The 23609-nt window shown below is 42.3% G+C and overlaps 1 protein-coding gene across 1 annotated transcript in view; it reads right to left on the bottom strand.

Annotated features, from left to right (window-relative positions):
- The window catches only part of LOC145350468 (stonin-1-like), a 90060-nt gene extending 67604 nt beyond the window's left edge, over positions 1–22456 (bottom strand). Inside the window, exons 1-4 of the mRNA XM_080199667.1 lie at positions 22078–22456; positions 21639–21713; positions 7268–9080; positions 5279–5481 (exon numbers count right to left, since the gene is read on the bottom strand). Coding sequence (XP_080055793.1) covers positions 5279–5481; positions 7268–9005 — 1941 coding nt within the window. The 5' untranslated portion in view covers positions 9006–9080; positions 21639–21713; positions 22078–22456. The remainder of the gene's footprint in view (positions 1–5278; positions 5482–7267; positions 9081–21638; positions 21714–22077) is intronic.
- Positions 22457–23609: the final 1153 nt, after the last annotated feature.

Below are 23609 nucleotides of genomic sequence, written 5' to 3'. Positions count from 1 at the left end.
TGGTCAGGAAGGCTAATGGGATGCTGGCCTTCATAGAGAGGGGGATTGAATATAAAAGTAGGGAGGTCTTGCTGCAGCTGTATAGGGCACTGGTGAGGCCGCAGCTGGAGTACTGTGTGCAGTTTTGGTCGCCGCACTTGCGCAAGGATATTTTGGCCTTGGAGGGAGTGCAGAGGAGGTTTACTAGGCTGATACCAGAGTTGAGGGGGTTGAACTATGAGGAGAGGCTGAATAAACTAGGCTTGTACTCGTTAGAGTTTAGAAGAATGAGGGGAGATCTCATTGAGACATATAAGATGATGAATGGGATGGATAGGATAGAGGTGGAGAGGCTCTTCCCGCTCAGAAAGGACTAGAGGGCACAGCCTCAAGATAAAGGGGGGGCGGTTTAGTATGGAGTTGAGGAGGAACTTCTTCGCTCAAAGGGTGGTGAATCTCTGGAATTCTCTGCCCGTTGAAGTGGTGGAGGCTGCCTCGCTAAATATTTTAAGACGCGGGTTGATGGGTTTTTGATAAGCGAGGGGATTAAGGGTTATGGGGAGAGGCCGGGAATGTGGAACTGAGCCACGACAGATCAGCCATGATCTTTTTGAATGGCGGGGCAGGCTCGAAGGGCTAGATAGCCTACTCCTGCTCCTATTTCTTATGTTCTTATGAAATCCTAGGCCCTTCCAGAAACAGAATAGAGCATATTTATTTTACTTCTTTCATTTTAGTTTTCTTTTTTGCTTGTTAATTTGCATTGAACAACATCAAAGAATATAATTAGCATAAGCTTAGTACATTTGGAACAATTTTTGTGGAACTGGCGCTATGTTGGACTATAAATAGCAGGATGAAATTCATACAGTAGCGAATGACTTAAAGTAAAATCTAAAATGTTTACTAAAATCAGCTTCTCTAATATTCTATGGAACTGTCTGAAAACCTCATAATTATGGGCAACAAATACTGCATGCTAACGTTTGTATGTTGAAATTACTTTGATATTAGTAACAAATACATTAATATGTTCATCTAAAAGTTTTTATCTCCATTCATTTAATGTTTTATTTTAAATGGGTGTACACTGTTAAAATATAGACAGAAGAATTTTGAACAAGAAGTTTTATAATGGCCTGATTATGTTAGGGGTTTCATGTGAATTCAAACTAACAACAGGTTTATTCTAGGAGACCTTGCCTGAACAGAGTACAAACTGAAAGTAAAACTGCAACCTGTGGCAACACCCAAATGACATCACCATCAAATCATGTGATCAGCTCTCAAAATAAACATGCAGCCTTTAAACTATATACCAAGTTTATTCTTGGTATCACACAATATGACATAAACCTTTTTGAATCTTTGAATATGAATAGCTAAATGGAAAATGCAGTGGGCAGATAGCCAGCTGATGTTGACATATTTTCCCTGTTTCCTTCTGCTTTTTTTCAGTCATCATTCTCCAAGCAGAGAGAAGGAAAGATACCAAAATACCGCTACCCACTTGGGTTTTCCTTTATGCAAAAATCAATTTAACGGGGTAGTGAATTTTCAACTGAAGTTTTCAGCTGAAAAACAACCAACAAGCAGTATGATAACCGCCATGAGGTCCATGGGAATCACTGATTGTTCTCCCTGTAGGGCTTGTTCCCCTGGTAACAGGCAATGGCCTGCCCAGCTGGAACTGGGCCTGCTGAACTGTAGACCTAAACAGGGACTGGTTTTATTTGGCATTCTGTAAATAAGCTATGTTCCTTTCCTGCATCATTGCAGGCAGAGAAAAATCTGCTGAAATTGGAGTCCTTTGACTAATGGAAAAATGGACAGAGCTTGCAGTGTCTGACAGTCCTATTTTCTGTATACCCATGGAAAGGTCTAAAGGAACCCATAAAATGCTTCTCTAAAAAGGTAATCTATCTGTTTGGTGTACTTTAAATTCCTGTGGGCCATGAGGATCTGATGTTCTCTTCCAGACCCCATAAAAATCTTTTGGCCTGCTGCCAGTCCATCCTGATTCCATCTCTCTGCCCACACCACCACTACCCATCAGAATCTGCTCCCCCACACAAAATAAATCTTAGTCACAAACTAACTGCATGCTTCAGTTAGCTAATTTTCCATCACAGGAAACAAGCTATTGCAGCAGAGCACCAGGGAAAATGTTGCCAACAAAAAAGTTATTAGACTATGTGTGAGGTTCCTGATTGTTGCGTTGAGTAGTTACATGTGAGCACACCACTGGTATCATGCTTTTTGACATCTAAGTAAAAAATCCTTCCTTCAAATGTCTGCTTCCAGGATTATTCCAATTCGCAAGTTTAGAGCAGTTACCCAACATAAAATGCTCTATTTGTGCAGTTGGTGTCTTAGTCACATTTTGTTAACCAATCTTAAATGTATTTACTCGTGTCACAAGTAGGCTTGCATTAACACTGCAATGAAATTACTGTGAAAAATCCCCTAGTCGCCACACTCCAGCGCCTGTTCAGGTACACTGAGGGAGAATTTTAGCATGGCCAAAGCACCTAACCAGCACATCTTTTGGACTGTGGGAGGTAACCGGAGCACCTGGAGGAAATCCATGCACTCAATGCTAGGGACCCGGGTTTGATTCCAGATTGGGTCACCATCCACACAGACAGTGACCCAATCTGGAATCGAACCCAGGTCCCTAGTATTGTAAGGTAATAGTGCTAACCATTGTGCTACCATGCTTTCCCCCGCAGAATTGCAAAATCTAACTGAGAGATACCAGTAACTGTGCCGACAGAGACTTCAAAGCTATTTAGGATTGGTGGGAGATGGTATATACGTTTCCTTCAATTTTGGTATTCAGAATCCACTTCCTAATCAGTACTAAATCCACAGTAGAAATTTTTCATAATTAGACTGAATTTGTCAGCATACACTTTGTTTGGATTAGCAAGACTCCTTGCCGAGAACTAAGATCAAGCTTATGAACTGAGTTTTTAAATCTCATCCATGTTATACCTAGTCCTGGGAGTAATTGGAGCTCATACTAGACAGAAAAACTTGAAAATACTTCATGTCCCAACATTTAAGGTTCCTTACTTCAATAAACAAAAGATTCCCTTACAAAGAAATAAATCATTGGAAACTGTAACTTTTTTTTACATTTCCAGTGGACCTTGTTACAACTGAAACCACATCATTCCATTTTACAGACATTAACAGGAAACATTTTCATGAGGAATAGTTATCATTCTTTCCAATGGTAGGTTTCTACATTCCATTGACAATGAGGGGAAGTCTTAACGAGCATAAATAAATTAATTCCAAATTTATAACATTGTGCTGTGTCAGACTGAAAGGTCCTGCCAATTTGTGCTAAGGTTTCCACTGTGGATTTGGTACTGACAAGGGATTGGATTATGAATACTATGCTTTCCTTTGGTGTAGACCCAAAGTTCATTCCTCTGCACAATCAAAGCTGCAATATTACATTAGTGTGATATATATGATATATATCATTCATAACATTTTATGTATAAATAGTTGTTTTTTCAGTACAGAACTTAAGTATTATTGAAAAAAGATATGCTGTTGAAGCTTTTCATCTTCATCAGGACAATTTGCAAGAATACCCTCTAGAACAATTTCCTCTAATTGTTGTAGAGGGAACAACAATTTATACTTCATGAGAAGAGAGTGCTGATTAGTTGGCAAGTGGACTCTGATAGGTAGGGCCATGATGTGGAGATACCGACTGGGGTAAACACAGTAAGAAGTCTCACAACACCAGGTTAAAGTCCATCAGGTTTATTTGGTAACAAAAGCCACTAACTTTTGGAGCACTGCCTGTTCGTAAGGTGAGTGGTTCTGTTCACAAACAGGGCATATAGAGACACAAACTCAATTTACAAAATAATGATTGGCATGCGAGTCTTTACAGGTAATCAAGTTTTAAAGATACAGACAGTGTGACTGGAGAGAGTATTAAGCACAGCTTAAAGAGATGTGTATTGTCTCCAGACAGGACAGTTAGTGAGATTTTGCAAGCCCAGGCAAGTTGTGGGGCTTACAGATAGTGTGACATGAACCCAAGATCCCATTTGAGGCCGTCCTCATGTGTGTGGAACTTGGCTATCAGTTTCCGCTCAGTGCTTCTGCATTGTTGTATGCCTTGGAGAGGGCCATCACCATAGAGAGGGCCCCTTGGTAGGGCCATCGCCATAGAGAATGCACAGGTTAACTGATGATTGACAATAAATATATGTACACTGGTATGTGTCATCTCAGGTAGCTTAAGATGGATAATGGTGATATCTAAAGGGCTTTATGACTAATTAATGAAATATAGTAAATTTGTTGAAATATCCAAGATAAAAACACTGTTGTGTTTTGTACTTAGGAAGGCCTTTACTGCAACTTTTCATTTCAGGTTTTTGAAGAAGTAGCCCATGGAAAGTGTCAAAAGGAGAGATCCCTAATTGATAACATCTTTCACTGCACTTTAGCCATCAAACTTCCAATGTCACTGTTTGGTCACATTTCAGAATCACACATATATACACTAATGGTTGTTTCATGAATCAGCAAAAGGAACTCACAGCAACAATCATGAAGTTCAAAGCAGTGGCACAGCGGTATAGTTGCTGGACTAGTAATCACGAGACCTGGGGGAATGATCTGAAAACCCAGGTTTGAATCTCAACAAGGCAGATGGTGAAATTTGAATTCAATAAAAATATGGAATTAAATGTCAAACGATGACCATGAAACCATTGTTGATTATCATAAAAACCCATCTGGTTCACTAATGTCCTCTAGGGAAGGAAATATGCCACCTTACCTGGTCTGGCTTACATGACTACAGACCAGGGCAATGTGGTTGATTCTTAAATGCCCTCTGAAATGGGATTCAGCAATCAGTTCGAGGGCAGTTAGGGATAGGCAGTAAATGCTGACCCAGTCAGCGGTGCCAACATCCCCTGAACGAATAAATAACAAAGAAAGACTTGCATTTATATAACATCTTTCACAACTACTGCACATCTCAAAGGAAAAAAGCTGGAATGTTGAGAACTCTTCAAGACCCACTGGTGGGTTTTTAGATTGAACAGCCTTAGCTGCTAATAGCATCACAAATTGAATTAACAGAAAATTCTGGGCTGACTGAAAATCTGCAAATCCTTTCAGGCTACAGTGGAACAGAGTTTAAAAGGTTAGCAGGTTCAAAATACACTTTTCAATCCCTTTTTTATTGGAAAGGCCTAAATGTTGACTACAAATCAGAATCTTTTGCAAGCAAGATGAGTGTATAAAAAGTAACCTGGTAATGGTATCGAGCCTTCAGGTGAATGCGCTTCTCCGGCTGGATATCTCTTTCTGTCCCAAATGATTTCACTCTCACTTTGGAAGCTGACGTGTCAGGAACTTCAAACTCCACAGCGATGAATGGTTTCCACTCCGAGGGTATTTCTTGATCTGAACCCAGCTCAAGTTTGCACGAAAAACAGTGTGGATGGTCAGAAGCTACAAAGTGAAAGGAGGAGTAGTATTTCACAGAGGCATGAGGAGCAATAAGTTGAGTGCAACTAAATCTGCTTGGCAATTTCTTTCAAGCAGGGATTAAATGATTGATATTCATTACGGATAACAAATAACAAAAATGTTATGCACTAACAGTACTGGAATATGAAGAAGATCCAATATTAAAATGATAGATAACTGCCACTGTAAGAAATATTACTTTTTGCTGCTATTTCAGTTTTCAAAGGGTAGATTTATTAACAATGTTTTATTAATCTCTGCATGTTTAGTGGATTCAGTTTTCAACAGTACCAGTGGTGGATTTTCATTTCTTTGTTTCTTTTCTCTGAGAAATCATAGAGTTTTACAGCACAAGAATAGGCCCTTCAGCCCCTCATGTCTGTGCCAGCCATCAGGCACCTATCTATTTTAATTGCATTTTCCAATACTTGGTCTGTAGCCTTGTATGCTATGGCACTTCAAGCACTCATCTAAACAGTTCTTAAGTGTTGTGAGGGTTCCCACCTCTACCACTCATTCAGGTAGTGTGTCCCAGACTCCACCACCTTCTGGGTGAAAACGATTTCCTCAAATCCCCTGTCCCTTACTTTAAATCTATGCCTTCTGGTTATTGACCTTGCTAACTTTCACTATTTCCATCTAAATGAGAAGGCGGGTAAATGTGCTCCCAAGTTTCTACTGGTGCCACTCTGAATGAAGGGAATACCTATGAGTTGAAGCCAAAGTGAAATGTGTTTCAATTACTTTTTCTTCTGTTAGGTAAAGTGACTTGCCCTGGCTCAGCCCAGTAGCTGACCAGATGAGAACCCAAGGTGAAGTAATATTATATCTATTCATTTACACCCTGGCAGCATTCTTACTGGCTCAGGGAAGGGTCTGCGCTCCTAATCAGGCAGCAAGAACAGCCCCACTCAAACACCCTGCCACTGCCAAATACCACCGCACCCCCCCAGCCCCAACTCTTCACTGGACATTAGCGCTTAAATGCTACCAGCTAGTCCCACAAACCAGCCTCCCATCCACTGACTCTTGTCTACACTTCCTGCTGCCTTGGCAAAGCAGCCAGCATAGTCAAGGACCCCACACACCCCAGACATTCTCTCTTCCACCTTCTTCCATTGGGAAAAAGATTCAAAAATCTGAGATCATATAACAACCAACTCAAGAACAGTTTCTTCCCTGCTGCTGTCAGACTTTTGAATGGACTTACTTTGTATTAAGTTGATCTTTCTCTACACCCTAGCTATGACTGTAACACTACATTCTGCACTCTCTTTCCATCTCAATGAACAGTATGCTTTGTCTGCATACTGCGGAAGAAGCAATACTTTTCACTGTAAATACATGCGACAGTAATAAATCAAACCAAATCAAACCAAAAACTCTTCTTAATCTTTGGCCCTCCTCCATGATGGCTGACCTGGCCTGCTGCAGTCCCAGCAGTGGCCACAACTCCTGGTGGCTCTGCAGGGGCTGAAGGTTTACCAGCTCTCTAATTGGCTAGCAGTTCTTGGTGGGGGGGAGGGAACATCCTCCCTTAAACAGATGGAAACCCGACTACAGGCAATTAATTGCCTTAGGATGCAACCAGAGTTGCCATGGCCAGCTGACGTGGTTTGCCCCAGATTTTTCAGGTGGTGGACATAAAGTCCCAGCCCTTATTTTATGACTGGATATCAGTTCTTATATGTACATCATTAGCTTAATGTTCATCAGATGACCAAATTTCCACATTCTGACGCTTCCACAGTTATATGATGGAATATACCTGCATTCTTGTCAGGTAGACTATCAATCCTCCAGACAATTGCCCTGAAAGCATGCTCGTACTTAGCAGTGCCGATGGTGACTTGCATTACTGGTTCACCGCCTGCCGTGCTAACAGAGCCAAGTCGAGCGTTCCGATTCATTTTAGCCTTCAAGGATTTCTGTCTGAAGAGATTTACAGTGCGAAATATTTTGAACCAAGCCGTGGGAAGAGGAAACCGGATCATCACGTTTTCACAATGCTTGGAAGACAGCATGTTTTGGAGATTGGAGTAGGCAGAGGACATGATTAGAAATGCCTGTAATTCTGTGTAGGCTCCATGAACTGTGACCAAACCCTTTAACAAGAAGGGAAGTTCAGGATTGTCACAGATGGTTTTGAAGCGCATCAGTTCTAATCTGCAGGCATCAGGAGGTGTGAATTTAATGACTCTAGATTTCTCAAACTCATTTTCTTTCACACACTTATGAAAACGGTAATCACAGATCTGAATCCACGTGCCATCAATGTCATTGTTCAAGTAGCTGCGGTCTCTTCTTTGAAGCTGTAGATCGTTAAGAGTCAGGAAACATTCAACATTGCCATTAATGAAGCACAAACAATAAATGTGGGTCACCACTGAAGCATCAAACAATTTTCCTTCTCTTGTAAATTTTCCCCGGAAGTGATCAGTTATTTCAAGCACCATTTCTTGCTCTTCGTAGGTCTTTCTGCGTTGTGTAGGGAGAGGCAGTTTCATAAATTCCTCTTCGATCGCAGAAAGGAAGTCTGTGAAATCCCTGTAGTCGGTTGTTCCAAACTTTAAGACCTGCTCAGTTTCCGCTTCGTGCAAGACTTCGGTTTTTGGGTGATACTTGCGTTTTTCTGTGTACGACACGTGTTCAATCTTCACGGTGTGGATCTTTCCTGATTCCTTGTAGCTCTCCAGCTTGGGTTCCGAGAGCCTGCAATAAGGTTGCAACTGAAATTCTTTAAATGGTTTCTCCAGGCCTCGCTCATAATATAGCTGTAAGATTCCACCAGCCAGAAGATTCAGATAGATTGGTCCCCATTGACGAGACGACATCATGTTCTTCTTCTCAGGGATCCTCATCATTAAAGACCAGCCGTTTTTGCATTCGACTCTGAAGAGATTCCTAATGGATGAAGACATTTGAGCATTAAGCTGTTTGCTTTCTGAAGATGTCGGTGGCAGTTGGAAGTCCTCTGTTTGTACCTTTTCAAGTTTTTGACAAAGAACAATTAGAGGGGAATTCCTCTCACTTTTATGATGTCCTTTCATTTGCTTGGGAGGGTGGTTATTGTGAAAAAAGGTGTTTGTGGCATTTGTGGTGTCAGTGACTTGGTCATTGTCCTTTTCATACTGAGAAGCACCAATGCTTGAAATACATCTCTGACCCCAAAATGGGTTAGTGTATCCATTCTCATTATTGTGCACCTTAAACTGATCGGTTTGTGACAGATCCTCTATCTTAAAGAAGTAGTTATCCCTAAATGGACTCGGTGTAATCGGGCTCTGAAGTCCAGGTGTTGAGGTGCAAGAAAAGCTTGGAAATGGTGAAGAAAGAGGTGTGCTACTTCCAGAGGCAGATCTCCTGGATGTGTCCTGCTGAGAAGAAAGATTCAGCACCAAGCCATTGGATTTGCACCCATTATCTGAGGAGAAGGACTGTTTTGGTGACTGGAAGCCATAATCATCATCAAAAGTGACCCAGTTTGGATAACTGACTGAAGACATGTTTAACTTGATGGATTTAATTCATAAGTAACTCCTTCTTTGACTGTTGGAGTTGATTGGTGGCAACATACCCTGCTGAAAGAACAAAGTAATAAATAAATAGGTATTTTTCTTACTTTAACTTGATAATCTATTGGTATTAAGGAACAAAACTTTCTTTGTTAAACAGTAGTGGTCTGAAAGTTTCATCATATGGGCAAAATAATACGTGATGCACTGTGTAGTAATTTGCTGCTGTCCTTAGATATAGGACAGGTTGCCATGAGTAACAGCAGAGGAGATTCATTTGCACAGAAAACATTTTGCACCAGACCACACATATCAAAGTGTTATATTTATATGAAGGTACAAAAAAACTTTATGAAAAAGAACACAAAATCCAACAATCTCAGTAACTTTCCCAGCAGTTTACAGTCAGTTCCAATTATCCTGAGTTGTCTATTTTTAGCTTAAAGAGTCAGGCTGCTTAAACAGCTGAACTTCATGATGCTTTTGATGTTGGACTATTATCCCCTCAGGCAATGTCATGAGAGGTCTGCTAGCATAGATATGTATACATTTCAAATTAATGGACAGAATATTGTGGATTGTGCACACATGTGCAACTCCTCATATAAACCCAATATAGGAGGGTCTGTATTGGACACGCAAGCAGAAATTTTATCTACTATTTGTGCTTGGAATAACCTGAATACTTCTACCAAATTTATCTCATTTGGTAAATTATTTCAAATAATTACCTGTTGTTGGTAAAAGTGTTTTTGATATCTAGCTTCATTTACCTTGAACCAATTTGCACATGTGATGAGGAACTTAATGCCCTCCTCTGATGTGAGTTTAGTGCTGGGAGGGGCATTTAATCAAGAGGAAGGATGGCAGATGAAAGAGACTCCACTGCCTTCCCATCTCCACCTCGCTTATGTCCATGGCAGGAGGGCACTTGGATGTCTTTGGGCGTCATGGTGCCACAATGGTTAGCACTGCTGCCTCACAGTGCCAGGGTCCCAGGTTCAATTCCAGCCTCAAGTCACTGACTGTGTGAAACGAGTTTTCTCTAGGTGCTCCGGTTTTCTCTCATAGTCCAAACATATGCAGGTTAAGTTGACTGGCCATGTTAAATTGGCCCTAGTGTCAGGGGGTTAGCAGGGTAAATATACAGGGTCACAGGAATAAGGTCTGGGTGGGATTGTGGGTGGTACAAACTCAGTGGGCTGAATGGCCTCCTCCTGTAATTACGGATTCTTCGCCCCATTGCCAAATGAGCCCCTTAAGGGGCAATTAATGCCCACTCTCTCGGATCTGCTGGGACTGTCCTTCCCCTTGGGCTGTGCTGGACCCAATCCCCAGACTTGGCCTTAAGTGCCATCCCAACCAGCCTGGACCCTCAATGACTTCCCTCTCACTTGCCAGACTCCACTCCTCACTCCAGCGGCTGGACAACAGCCCCCCTCTCCCCCAATCCCCCTGATCACCCAATCCCAAACATCATTTATTGATGCTCAACAGATCTCAGTGGGGAGAGTGCCAGGCTGGTGCTCCCTCTGCTCTTTTGTGGCTTTGGGGGCTTGTACCTGAGCAAGTGCACTCTGCTGACTCAGGAATGTGCTTGGGCAGCAGCACTGGTGTACACATTCAGACATCAAAGATGCTCAGGCAACGGCAAGCAGACACTCTCAGCAGTCTCCTCAGTGGCAGGAGGAGTCTGGAACAAGGCACATGAGAGCCCACACATGAGACACGGGTCAAAATTCTGGGTCAGTCCCAGAAAATCCATGACGGCTGGTCATCATGTGTGTCTCCCACCCGTCCCCTCCCTCCATCTATCAGCTGCTGCAGACTGGGTTATAACAGCTTAAGTGGCTGTTGTGTCCTACTGACAGTGCCCATCCTAGTGATGCTGCTGCTCAATTTCTGATTAGCCAGCAACTCTCAGTGGGTGGGACTCCCACCCCATATCCCTGCTCCCAGGTCCTCGGTCGCAAGGAAGGCCTGCTGCTGTCCAATCACATCCTTGAGTGGCACTGAACTTGGAGACCTTCCCCAAAGGAGGCTGACGGACAATACCCCCTTCACTTCCATTAAATCAGCCTTTGTCCTATCTTTTGGCTACATTTTAAAGAAACAATCTGATTTTATCCTGACAATATTTCATGTGACAGACATTCCAAATAATTCACCAGTCAATTGTATTGTCTCTCCAGACCGTTCACCTTAGCTGATGCCCACCCCTCCAAAGTCATTTCCCATTCATATCACATTACCATCTCAGCCTTAAATCAGCGCAAGTCCTCCAATTTTATTGGGATTATCATCTGTCAGAAATAATTAATATGCCGAGCATTAGAAGAGAGTCATTTACAGATGATGGCACAAATAATAATAAGGTAATTAGAGATGTAATATATGTTACAAACAGAGAATGCAGGAAAAACTCAGCAGGTTTGGCAGCATCTGTCAGGGGAGAAGAGAATTAATGCTTTAAGTCTATTTGGCTGTTCATCAGAACTGAGAGGGAATATTTGTTAGGTACTACACTGTAGCTGGAACAGATTGCAACCAAAGTATAATAAACTTAAGAACAAGAGATAAATGACCATGTGTGTATGTGTGTGGTGGTGGTGGTTTGCAGGGAAGGAGTGTTTTTGCATTGAAACAAAATTGTATGGTATATAAAGATGGAGAAGGGTCACAATCTAAGCTCATTAAGTCCTGAGGGCTGTAACATGCCTCACCAGAAGAACTACTCTCTAACTTCTGATGAAAAGTCAAACAGACTTGAAGCATTAACTCTGTTCTCTCTCCTTACAGCTGAGTTCTTCCAGAATGCTGTTTGTGTCACATTCCTGCATCCACAGTATTTTGCTTATTGTAATATATGCTGGTAGCTATTTCCAGGTACAATTACTGCAAGAAGCCAGGTTGAGAGGTTAGTGATTCTGAAATAAAGACTGCAGGTCTATTAAGAGATAATCAACATTTAGAGGAAAGTAAGTAACAGTAATACCGTTCTGTAATATCTACTAATATTCCCAAGGTTCTGAAAACTGTATATTGCCTTAAGCCATCTGGCATTGGCAGTGGCATGATATAAAGTCATCAGTCTCTTTCATGTTTTCAAGAATGGCACTTGACAGAGGAATAGGGAAAAAAAATAAAGTGGGGAAATGGGAAGGGCTGTCGGGAGCAATCAACTGGGACTCATAGTTAAATATTATCATTGCATTATAAGGAATAGTGTTAATGGTACAGTTGCCCCTATTTGAAGAATAATTCCAGCTCCAAAATATTTCTGTAAAAATTCATGATGTGATACCTTCATCTTAGCTTTCTTGCTAAACATACAACCTAACAACTGAAAAACATAGGATTTGTTTTTGCCAAAATTCAAGTTGTCTTTTTTTAAACAGTCTGAATTCTGTCTAACTTGGAGTATTTCTAATTTCTGCCATTGCTCTTGGTACAGTTACTGTTTTTAGTCTGATCATTGACTAACATCACCTGATTCCACCCCAATTTCAGCTCATCTTCTGTGGAAAGCCTCACACCAAGCCTTTGTTACCTCGAGATTTATTATACCAAAGCTCCTTCGGGCTGGCATTCTATCTTCCATTAAATTGAGGTCATCCAAATGTTCTTTCTCGCACCAAGTTCTGTTCACTCATCACTCTGTGTTCACTGACCTACACTGACTCCTGATCAAGCAACCCCTCCATTATAAAATTCATAGAATCATAACAGTGCAGGAGGCCATTCAGCCCATTGAGTCCATACTGACTTTCAGACACAGCATCTTAGTCAGGCCCTATCCCCATGACCCCACATACTTACCCTGCTAATTCCCCTAACCTTTACATTTTGGGACACTAAGGAACACACATGGCCAATCCACCTAACTTCACATTTTTGGATTGTGGGAGGAAACTGGAGTACCCTCGAGGAAGCCCACACAGACATGGGGGTAAAGTGCAAATTCCACACAGTCACCCAAGGCTGGAATTGAACCTGATGCTGTGAGGCAGCAGTGCTAACCACTGTGCCACCGTGCTGCCCATTCATTCTCATCCTTGGTTTCAAAGTCATCCTTGTCCCCTCCCTATCTCTGCAACCCTATCTAGTCCTATAGTCCTCAGATATTTCATTCATTCCAGCCTTCCACCATTCGATTTCTCCACAATTGATATCTGTGCTTTCAGCTGCCGAGGCTCCGAGTTCTGAAATTCCCTTGCTAAACCTTCTGTCTTCCTACATCAATTTCCTCCTTTGGTAGGCTTCCTAAAACTTATTCCTTTGGCGAAGCATTTATTGTTTTGTCATTTAGTGTCAACTGTTGCTTTAGAACACTTCCATAAAGGTTGGGTTATTACATTAAAGGCACTACATAAGAACAATTGTTGATTATGAGCCACTTCTTCATCATTTTCCACCCTTAGTCCTAGGAAAAGCTTTCACTTTGATCTTATGCAGAATATATAGCATTCCACTGTGTAACATCATAAACATAAATATACTTATTATTTAAAATGCATCAAAAATATTAAAAATCACATCTAGCTGGTTCAGCATTCAGGTACAATGTCTTTTTACACCTTTGGGATCTAAGTTCAAAATCAGTTCAGAGAACGGGCAGAGAATTCCAGGGATTCACCATCCTCTGAGTGAAGAAGTTCCTCCTCAACTTGGGGCTGTTCAGAATGGAGTTGAGGAGGAACTTCTTCACTCAAAGGGTGGTGAATCTCTGGAATTCTCTGCCTGTTGAAGTGGTGGAGGCTACCTCGCTAAATATATTTAAGTCACGGGTAGATAGGTTTTTGATGGACAGGGGAATTAAGGGTTATAGGGAGAAAGCGGGAAAGTGGAACTGATCCACTTCAGATCAGCCATGATCTTATTGAATGGCAGGGCAGGCTCGAAGGGCTAGATGGCCTACTCCTGCTCCTATTTCTTATGTTCTTATGTTCTTAGATGGATGGGATGGCTAATTCCTCTCTTGATAAATGAGCTTGGATAGTTTTAATCAAGTACCTGGGGCCCGAGGGTGAAGAAATGCAAATCTGGGGCAGCTGACATGAGTAGAGGCAACATCACTCTGATACAATAAAGGCTATTCAGATTAGACAAACTGCTGGGAGAGAGTATCAGGAATTTTTAGGGTCAATTTACTTATGCACACTGCAGGCAGGAAACATTGCCTGTCAGCCTCGTGTTTTAGGAATTTACTGTAGTACGGCCCACAATTTGGCATCACCTATTTGTAAAGTTCACCCATTTACTCCTATCTGCTTCATGCCATACTTGATCTTGGAGTATTCAATGTAGATACCAGACGAACAAAAAAAAAATGATTTCATAGAATTTCTACAGTACAGAAGGAGGCCATTCAGCCCATTGAATCTGCATCAACAACAATTTCATCCAGCTCCTATCCCCTTAACCCCATGTATTTATCCTGCTAATTCCCCTGACACTAAGGGTTAATCCAACTAACCTGCACATCTTTCCCAACATTGATCCTTCTAAATTCACTAAGTGCCACAGCAAAGACAGAGCATTACCTGAGCATTACCCAAGATAAAGCAAACATTTATCAAATTACCTTTTACCTTAAAATGTGGAAGGTATAGTTTTAAGTTTGTTGCTTAAAAAAACAGTAAACTGTCTGTTCTAGTCTTTAAAGTAACACTTTAATGAACTGAGTAGCTCATTATCTTATTCTAAAGCAAGTGTAGTCTAGCCAGTTTGGAGGCTTGTTCTGCTTCCGAACCCTCAAGCTGCCTTATTTGTGGTTAAGTACAAAGAATATTTGTGTGAAACTGAGCCACACAAACCATGTAGTCCTTTTGAAGGATTTTTGAGACTTTTACAGGAAATTAAAAAGATGGGACTGTGAACTCTGGATTAATCAAAGAGCAGAATTTTGTTATAATATTAACAACAAAAGGATAAAACACATATTGTTAGCGTTTGAAAAGTACACTGGGAAGACTGACCAAGTTCAAAATTTATTTTAAATTGTTTAGGAAGCTAACAATATGCTTCTGCGGAAATATGAGGAAAGTTTAAAGATAAGACAGCTGTTATATATGAAAATTTGCCAAAACATAGGAACACAAGAATATTAGGAATAAATCAAATGGAATGCATTTTGAGAAGTGTTACAAAATATATCCTTACCTGCATTATTTGGCAATTGTTCCAAATGGTGCTAAAGCCATACAGAATGTACATTAACCAAAAGTACAGAACACAATTAGATGAGGGGATTAAAAAAAGGACCCTATTTTTTCAGTAATAATGGCAAAACTGTGAGCAGTTGTTAAAATATTTCTCTGAAATTCACAGCAACTGCCGGAGCCTGTGGTGGTAGGCTATTGAATACAGAATAGCCTATTCAATACAGGGTAACAGGATGTAGTAGAAGTTTTTTTTCAATGTATGCATTAAGGTATGGGTGGCATGATGGCACAGTGGTTAGCACTGCTGCCTCACAGCACCAGGGACCTGAGTTTGATTCCCAGCGTGGGTCACTGTCTGTGCAAAGTCTGCACATTCTCCCCATGTCTGCGTGGATTTCCTCTGGTTTCCTCCCACAGTCCACAGTATTGATTAGGTACAATGGCCATGCTAAATTATCCCTCAGTGTACCCACACAGATGCCAGAATATGGCAACTAGGAGATTTTCACAGTAACTTCATTGCAGTGTTAATGTAAGCCCACTTGTGACACTAATAAATAACTTTAAACTTACACTTAGGAGTAGGAGTAGACCATTCAGCTGCTTGAACCTGTTCTACATTCAAATAGATGACAGTCGACCTGCTACTTCAAAGCTATCTTTGTGCACTATGCCTGAATTCCTTGATGTCACTGTATCCAGAAAGCTGTTGTCCTCTGCTTTGAATATACTCAATGACTGAGCCTCCACAACTCTCTCGGGCAGCAAATTCCAAAAATTCACCACTCTCTGACGAGGAAATTCCTCCTCAACTCAATCTTAAAAGGCATACCTCTTATTCTGAAACTGTAATCCCTGGTTCTGGACTACTCCCACCCCAATTAGGGGAAACATTGTTCCTCATTCTGTTAAGTTCTGTAAGAATTTTATACACCTTAATTAGGTCACTTCTCATTCTTCTAAAGAATACAGGCCCAGCCTATTCAATCATAGAGAAATCCCACCATCCCAGGGATTAGTTTGGTGAACTTTTGATGCACTCCCTCTATGGTTAGTGTATTTTTCCTTAGATAAGGAGACAAAAGGTATACACAATACTCCAGGTGTGGTCCCACCAAGGCTCTATACAACTGCAGCAACACTTCTTTATTCTTATACTCAAATTCCCTTGCAATGAAGACAAACAATTTGCCTTCCTAATTTTATGCTGCACCTACATGTTAGTTTCAGTAACTTATAAACAAAAACACACTTTGGACATCAACACTTCCCAATCTCTCACTATTTTTGTCTACTCTCTTATTTCTCCATCAGGGCAATTTTCTGCCCGTGTTTGACACCAACAAGAATGGTGATGATTCTCTGATTTTACATGCCCTTCACCAGTGATGTAATGAGGTTGACATCCGGAAAGGGTGGGAACCTCATTTAAATATATTTTAATAAATTTTAAGATTACTTACCAAGCACCCTCCTCCCACCACTTCCCCATGCCTCACTGAATATTCACAAAGGCAAGGTTTACAGCAGCTTTTTAAACATAAGATTCAGTCCGGGGAGAGGGACATGCCCAGGCAATGCCCTGGCACTGCCCTTTGGCACAGGTTGCAGGGGCAGCTGCATGTGGGAGCTGCATTGGGGAGGGGGTTCCAATTATGTGTCGCTAGGGAAAATTTCACAGTAACTTCCTTGCAGTGTTAATGTAAGCCTTACTTATGACTAGTAAAATAAATTTTAACTTTACTTTTGATGGAGTGGGGGAAGCAGGCAGTATGGGGGAACTTGCAGGCATTGGGGAGAGCAGACAGTGAGGGGGAACTTGCAGGCACTGGGGAGAGCAGACAGGGAGGGGGAACTTGCAGGCATTGGGGAGAGCAGACAGTGAGGGGGAACTTGCAGGCACTGGGGAGAGCAGACAGGGAGGGGGAACTTGCAGGCATTGGGGAGAGCAGACAGTGAAGCGGGAGGGGGAGGGATAGATGCTGGCAATACTTCCACAGTGCCGGTGGGGGGGAAAGCCATTGTTATGAGATACCTCTGTGGTGATGGGGGGGCAGTGTGTTGATCTTGGAGCGCCCTTAAAGATGGTGTCCTGCTCTCTATGAAGATGAGTGGAAAAGCAAATTGCATGAAGGGTGTGGAAAGTCTGCAGAGAGATGTGGATAGGCTGAGCGAGTGGGCGAGGACCTGGCAGGTGGAGTATAATGTTAGCAAGTGTGAGGTTATCCACTTTGGCAGGAATAATAGTAGGAGGGATTATTATTTAAAAGGCAAAAAGCTGCAGCATGCTACGGTGCAGAGGGACCTGGGGTGCCTTGTGCATGAGTTGCAAAAACCCAGTCTGCAGGTGCAGCAGGTGATCAAGAAGGCGAATGGAATGTTGGCCTTTATAGCGAGGGGGATAGAATATAAAAGCAGGGAAGTCTTGCTGCAACTGTACAGGGCACTGGTGAGGCCACAGCTGGAGTACTGTGTGCAGTTTTGGTCGCCGCACTTGCGGAAGGATATATTGGCCTTGGAGGGAGTGCAGAGGAGGTTCACTAGGCTGATTCCGGAGATGAGGGGGGTGGCCTATGAAGAGAGATTGAATAGACTGGGTCTGTACTCATTGGAGTTTAGAAGGATGAGGAATGATCTTATAGAGACGTATAAGATAATGAAAGGGATGGATAGGGTAGAGGTAGAGAGATTCTTCCCACTTAGAAAGGATAGCAGGACTAGAGGACACAGCCTCAAGATAAGGGGGGGGGGGGGCAGTTTAGATCAGAGTTGAGGAGGAACTTCTTCACTCAAAGGGTGGTGAATCTCTGGAATTCTCTGCCCGTTGAAGTGGCGGAGGCTACCTCGCTAAATATATTTAAGTCATAGGTAGATAGGTTTCTGATAGACAGGGGAATTAAGGGTTATGGGGAGAAAGCGGGAAAGTGGAACTGATCCACTTCAGGTCAGCCATGGTCTTATTGAATGGCAGGGCAGGCTCGAGGGGCTAGATGGCCTACTCCTGCTCCTATTTCTTATGTTCTTATGTTATGTTCTATGAAGCCGGCCAATCAAACCCCACCCCGCCAGATTAATGGTGTAAACTCCACCCAATTTTTTAGTAAGAAAGACACAGATCTGGTATGAAAACTGGGCTGTGCAACTGAAGAGCCGGTTTCAGTCAGCCTGACACTTCGAAAAATATAACTACATTCCATCTCATATGCCATCTGCCACATTTTGTCCATTCACTTAGCCTGTCTAAATCCCCTGAAGCCTCTTTGCATCCTCCTCATAACTCACATTCCCACCTTTTCCTTTTTGACTATCCTTCCTAATTGTCAAATACTCTCAAACTTCCAGTTCCCAACCTTGGTCACCCCGTAGCCACATCTCTGCATTGGCAATCAGGTCATTTCTATTCATTTCTATTTGTGCCGTCGGTTCATCTATCTTCTTGCAAATGTTGTGTGCATTCAGATAGAGTGGCTTTTATTCTGCCTTATTATTATCGCAATCTTAACTGCTGGGGCACCGCGCAGTCCCTTCCTATCACTCTTTGAAACCATTTCTCTTATTGCTAACCTGCTCTCTTATCTTGTCCTCCCTCTATAGTTTATCACATCCTCCCTCACCCCCTTTATTTCATTTAAAGCTCTCACAACTGCCCCAGTTATATAACTCACCAGAACACTGGTCCCAGCATTGTCTCTCAAAACAGAATACTTTAACCATCCTCAACCTGAAGTTGAACTTCTAAAGATGTAAGCATCTCTATCTCTGATTACCCTAAAGAGTACAGAGAGTTTTAAAAAAAGCCCTACACTGTATTAATGTACTGATCTGTGCTGAGATGGCAGTTTTCAGCCAGGGAGGCAATGGCACTGCTCCAATTGACCTTAGTGTGTCTGTTTAATAAGCTGTTTTTATTTTTATTTCAGATTTCCAGCATCCACAATTTTCTGCTTTTTGAGCTGTTAATAGCTGCCTGAGTCACTACAGTGGGTATACTAAAACCAATTTTATGTCAAAGCTGTCTCCAAATAATTATTGCTATTATTTTAGTCTCAAATCAACATGAAGTTTGAAGTCTACCATTTTTGAAGTGTTGTTGCAAATTGCCTTCCAGATTCTTTCATTGATTGGACATTCTTTGAGACTGAGGAATCCACATATTATTTGTGCTATGGAAGGCATCACAACTAAACTGAAGAAAAAAACAAATTGCTGGAAATGATCAGCGAGTGAGAGAGAAAGAATTAACATTTCAGAACTCTGAAGGATTATTGACTGGAAACAATGGTCCATAAGTTTTGGTGGAGGGGCAATTGAGCCACTACCAAAGAGGGGGTGGAAGTTAGTGAACAAGGAACAGTACACTACAGGAACAGGATCTACAGCCCACCAAGCTTGTGCTTACACATGATGCCTTTCCAAACTAAAGACCTTTTGCCTTTATGCCCTGCCTATTCATGTGTCTGTCAAGCTGTCTCTTACATATTGCTATTGCATCTGCTTCTACTACCTCCTCTGGCAGCACATTCCAGACATTCACTACCTGCTTGGAAGGTACAATTGACACCTTGGGCAGGATTTTACAGCCTCACTTGGGCAAGATCAACGGAGATCTCCATTGTTGGACCTTCGCCCGCTCCAATTCAGTGGTAGATGAAGTGGTAGAGTTCCAGCCTATGTCTCTCTCCACAGATGCTGCCTGACCTGCTGAGTTATTTCCAGCATTCTCTAGTTTCACTTCAGCTTTCCAGCAGCTGCAGTATTTGCTGCTTTTGAATGATCAAAACTGACCTTGCTTCTCCTCCAAAATCCACACAGCATACGTTTTCCAGCAGGGGTTACTTACGCTGTATACAGTGATGTGGAGCCTGGTTGCTTTCCCTCTCCCTAAACCAGGGGACCCTGAAGCAAATTGCAATGCACTAATCTCTGTTTTGGCTAAGATCAGCTGTCACAGATGAAAGATGGTTGAAGAGTTCAGCGTCAGCAATCTTACCTACTTCAAACTCATAATTAGAACTTTTGACTACTATAACTCTCTGATGCAGCAGCATTACAAGACAGTTATGTTTAAGGTAATTATAGTTTGAAACCCAGACATAACATTTAAATTAGAGCCATCCTTGACTGCAGTTCCATTATCATAGCAACAAGAATTTTTTTTAGGCTTCCATCTATCAGAACAACACTTTCATTACTTCTCTCCAACCCCGGTCGCTGTTAGCATCAAGCAGAGCAGCACAGCGAAACTCTGTTACTTAATTACAGTCATGTGTAATATCAGGTTCAAAGATGAGACAGGAAATACAACTTTTGTCCAACAGCAACAAGTCCGTTTACATATTTACTACAATCCCTGTTTCCACATCCTCCCCTCAAACTCCTGACTAAAAGTTAATTTCGGTGCAGAAAGCGAGGCCAAAAAGTATGCTCTAGAGAACAGAAGTTTGCAAATTAAGTATTATTGCAGCAAAATAAACCGCTCAATAGAAACAAGTTTCCGATTGTTGACTCCGTTACGCTATTAAAGACTTACTTAGCCATAGAATAACAAACATTTTCTCGGGGAGACACGAAATGTGCTAGGGCTGTTTCTTTTAATGATGATCAGACGAAGGCTAAGGTTAATGTGCCGTGACCGAAAAGCAGAATATCATTTCTTATAAATAAAATTTTAAAAATAGATAAACGTTCCCGGCGACTCATCGGGTTAATATAACTTGATACAACAGAATATAACTTGAACTAATTGAGGGGAAGTTCACAGTAACTTCATTGCAGTATTGATGTAAGCCTTACAAGTAACTAATAAATAAACTTTACTTTTCACACCAGCAAGTCCCGGGTTCGATCCCTGGTCTGTACTGAACTGAATCGGGGGGGGGGGTGGAGGAAAACAAGTGTGTTCCATTGTCCTGATCTAGGCAGATTACAACTTCCTGCTGTTTAACCCCAATTCCATTTGGAAAGTGTGTAAATTAGGGCAAGATTGAGCTAGGGAGCGATGCCTCCCACAGTCGAATAGCCCGCTAACGTCCACCGTCTCTATTCCCACATACGATGAACACTCTGGGACACTCTGGGGCTGCCATGAGAACCAGACCCTGGGTAAGAATCCTCGCCTTGGCGAAAGGGGGAGAGGATATTGCTTTAATGAAAGCTGGAATTAGGATTCCAGTTGAAATGCTACTCTACGATTCTCAACGATCTTCAGATTTTCAACATTTCTTATTTGTCTTCTTATCTGTATTCACCCCCCTCATATAACGCCCTTACGGAATGTACCCTTAACACATAACGTGGCTCCTGAAGGTCCTGAACTCCGAATAGACTTTTATAAAGAGTATTGTAAACAGTCGGGAAAGTATATGGCACATACCAGCGGTGCTTACAATCAGATGGCAGTACCCAATATTAGTCGCAGGAGTTTCCCACCCCTCTCCCCCCCCCCAGCTTTGAAGCTTACCTTCATACAGTTTAAACCATCCAAAAGCTTCCAGGGTGCTGCAGCTCCCTCCGGTTCCTATCCCTTGGTGAAAAGCTGTGAATCGCACAGAGAAAATAAAGCCTGGGGTTTCTCAAAATGGCACAGAACAGCTGCATACTCCAGTGTGGAGCTGAACAGCAGAAAAGGTCATTCCCCCTGCTCCAGGCTGCACAGACTGAGAAAATCTAACAGTGCCTTCCCAACCTTTGCAGCGGGTCTGGCGTGTTTACAGAGGTCTGCGGAGAATATATATTTTAACATATTTAATGATTCCCCCCGTGGGCAGAACTCAAAACATTTTAATTAACTCGTCTGTTCTCTCTTCTTGCCCACCCCAGTCTGGAATACTTTTGGTAACTCTGACACGCAGCATAAATATAGACATACACTTTCTCTGCTTACAATCGAAATATCTTACTGTTATACTTTAGATGACTTCTTCATGATCATCTCCCGTAATTATCCGAGTCTGCCTGCAGTCCATAGGCTACAATCTCTGATACAAACTTATCTCTCAGCCAGAAAAGGGGGAGTTTTGGAAAACAAAACTGTGCTGAAAAGGTTTGCTTCTATCAGAAATCCGAGGATGTCTCCTGCGTTTTCTTCCAGGAGAGAGACACAAACACAGAGATGGATTGTGGGAAGCATACAGCGAAGGAAGTGTGCAGACTCCAAAAAAAAAGTCAAGTCATGTTAAGCCTCCAGAGACTCGAGTCCAGAACATGAACAGGAAGGGTAGCTGGATGTGGCGGCGTGGACTGGAGTCAGTGCAGTTCATATGCAGCAGGATGAACATCAGGGGTCTTCCCCTTGGCTGACAGGCTCACTGAGGCAGACAGGCGGAGACTAATGAGCAATGGGTATTTCAAAGTGATCTGTCTCCTCCCCCTTCAAACTATCCAGTTTAAACATGACCACCAATAAAATGAATATTCTTCAAAATAATTCTCAGAGGCATTAATTGATAGAACGATTCATAGAATCAAACTTGTATTCCTCCAAGTATCTAACAGGTGTGGCACGGTGGCTAGCACTGCTGCCTCACAGCACCAGGGACCTGGGTTCGATTGCTGGCTTGAGTCGCTATCTGTGTGGAGTCTGTACATTATCCCCATGTCTGCATGGTTTCCTCTGGGTGCTCTGGTTTCCACCCATAGTTTGAAAGATGTGCCGGTTAGGAGCAATGGCCATGCTAAATTCTCCCTCAGTGTTCCCGAACAGGTGCTGGACTGTGGCCACTAGGGGATTTTTCACAGTAACTTCATTGCAGTGTTAATGTAAGCATTGTTTTGACAAATAAATTAACTTTAATTTTAAAATCTCTTTTCAGCCCATGTAGCCTTCAACCAGGCCTAAGTACATAGAAAATAATTCACTTGGAAACTATCTCCAAATCAACTTTCAAAGAGTACAGCAGCGGGGAATTACAGGCCGGTTAGTTTAACGTCTGTGGTAGGTAAAATGTTAGAATCCGTCATTAAGGAGGAAATTGCGAGGCATCTTGAAGGGAATTGCTTGATAGGGCAGACGCAACACGGTTTCATTAAAGGGAAGTCGTGTCTGACAAATTTACTGGAGTTCTATGAGGATGTGTCTAGGGCGGTGGATAGAGGAGAGCCGGTGGATGTGGTCTTTCTGGATTTTCAGAAGGCGTTTGATAAGGTACCTCACAAGAGGTTACTGCAGAAGGTCAGAGGACATGGAGTTGGGGGTAGGGTGTTAGCGTGGATAGAGGATTGGTTGTCAAATAGGAGGCAGAGAGTGGGGGTCAATGGGTGCTATTCGGATTGGCGGTTGGTGACTAGTGGGGTGCCCCAGGGGTCGGTGCTGGGGCCTCAGCTATTTACCATTTATATAGATGATCTGGAGGAGGGAACCGAGTGTAGGGTGTCGAAATTTGCTGATGACACTAAGATTGGGGGAAAGGCAAATTGTGCGGAGGGTGTGGAG

The sequence above is a fragment of the Carcharhinus amblyrhynchos genome, chromosome 12 (assembly GCF_965287045.1).
Source record: "Carcharhinus amblyrhynchos chromosome 12, sCarAmb.v2.hapA, whole genome shotgun sequence".
Classification (NCBI taxonomy): Eukaryota; Metazoa; Chordata; class Chondrichthyes; order Carcharhiniformes; family Carcharhinidae; genus Carcharhinus; species Carcharhinus amblyrhynchos.
This window is presented reverse-complemented; position numbering and strand designations above follow the sequence as displayed.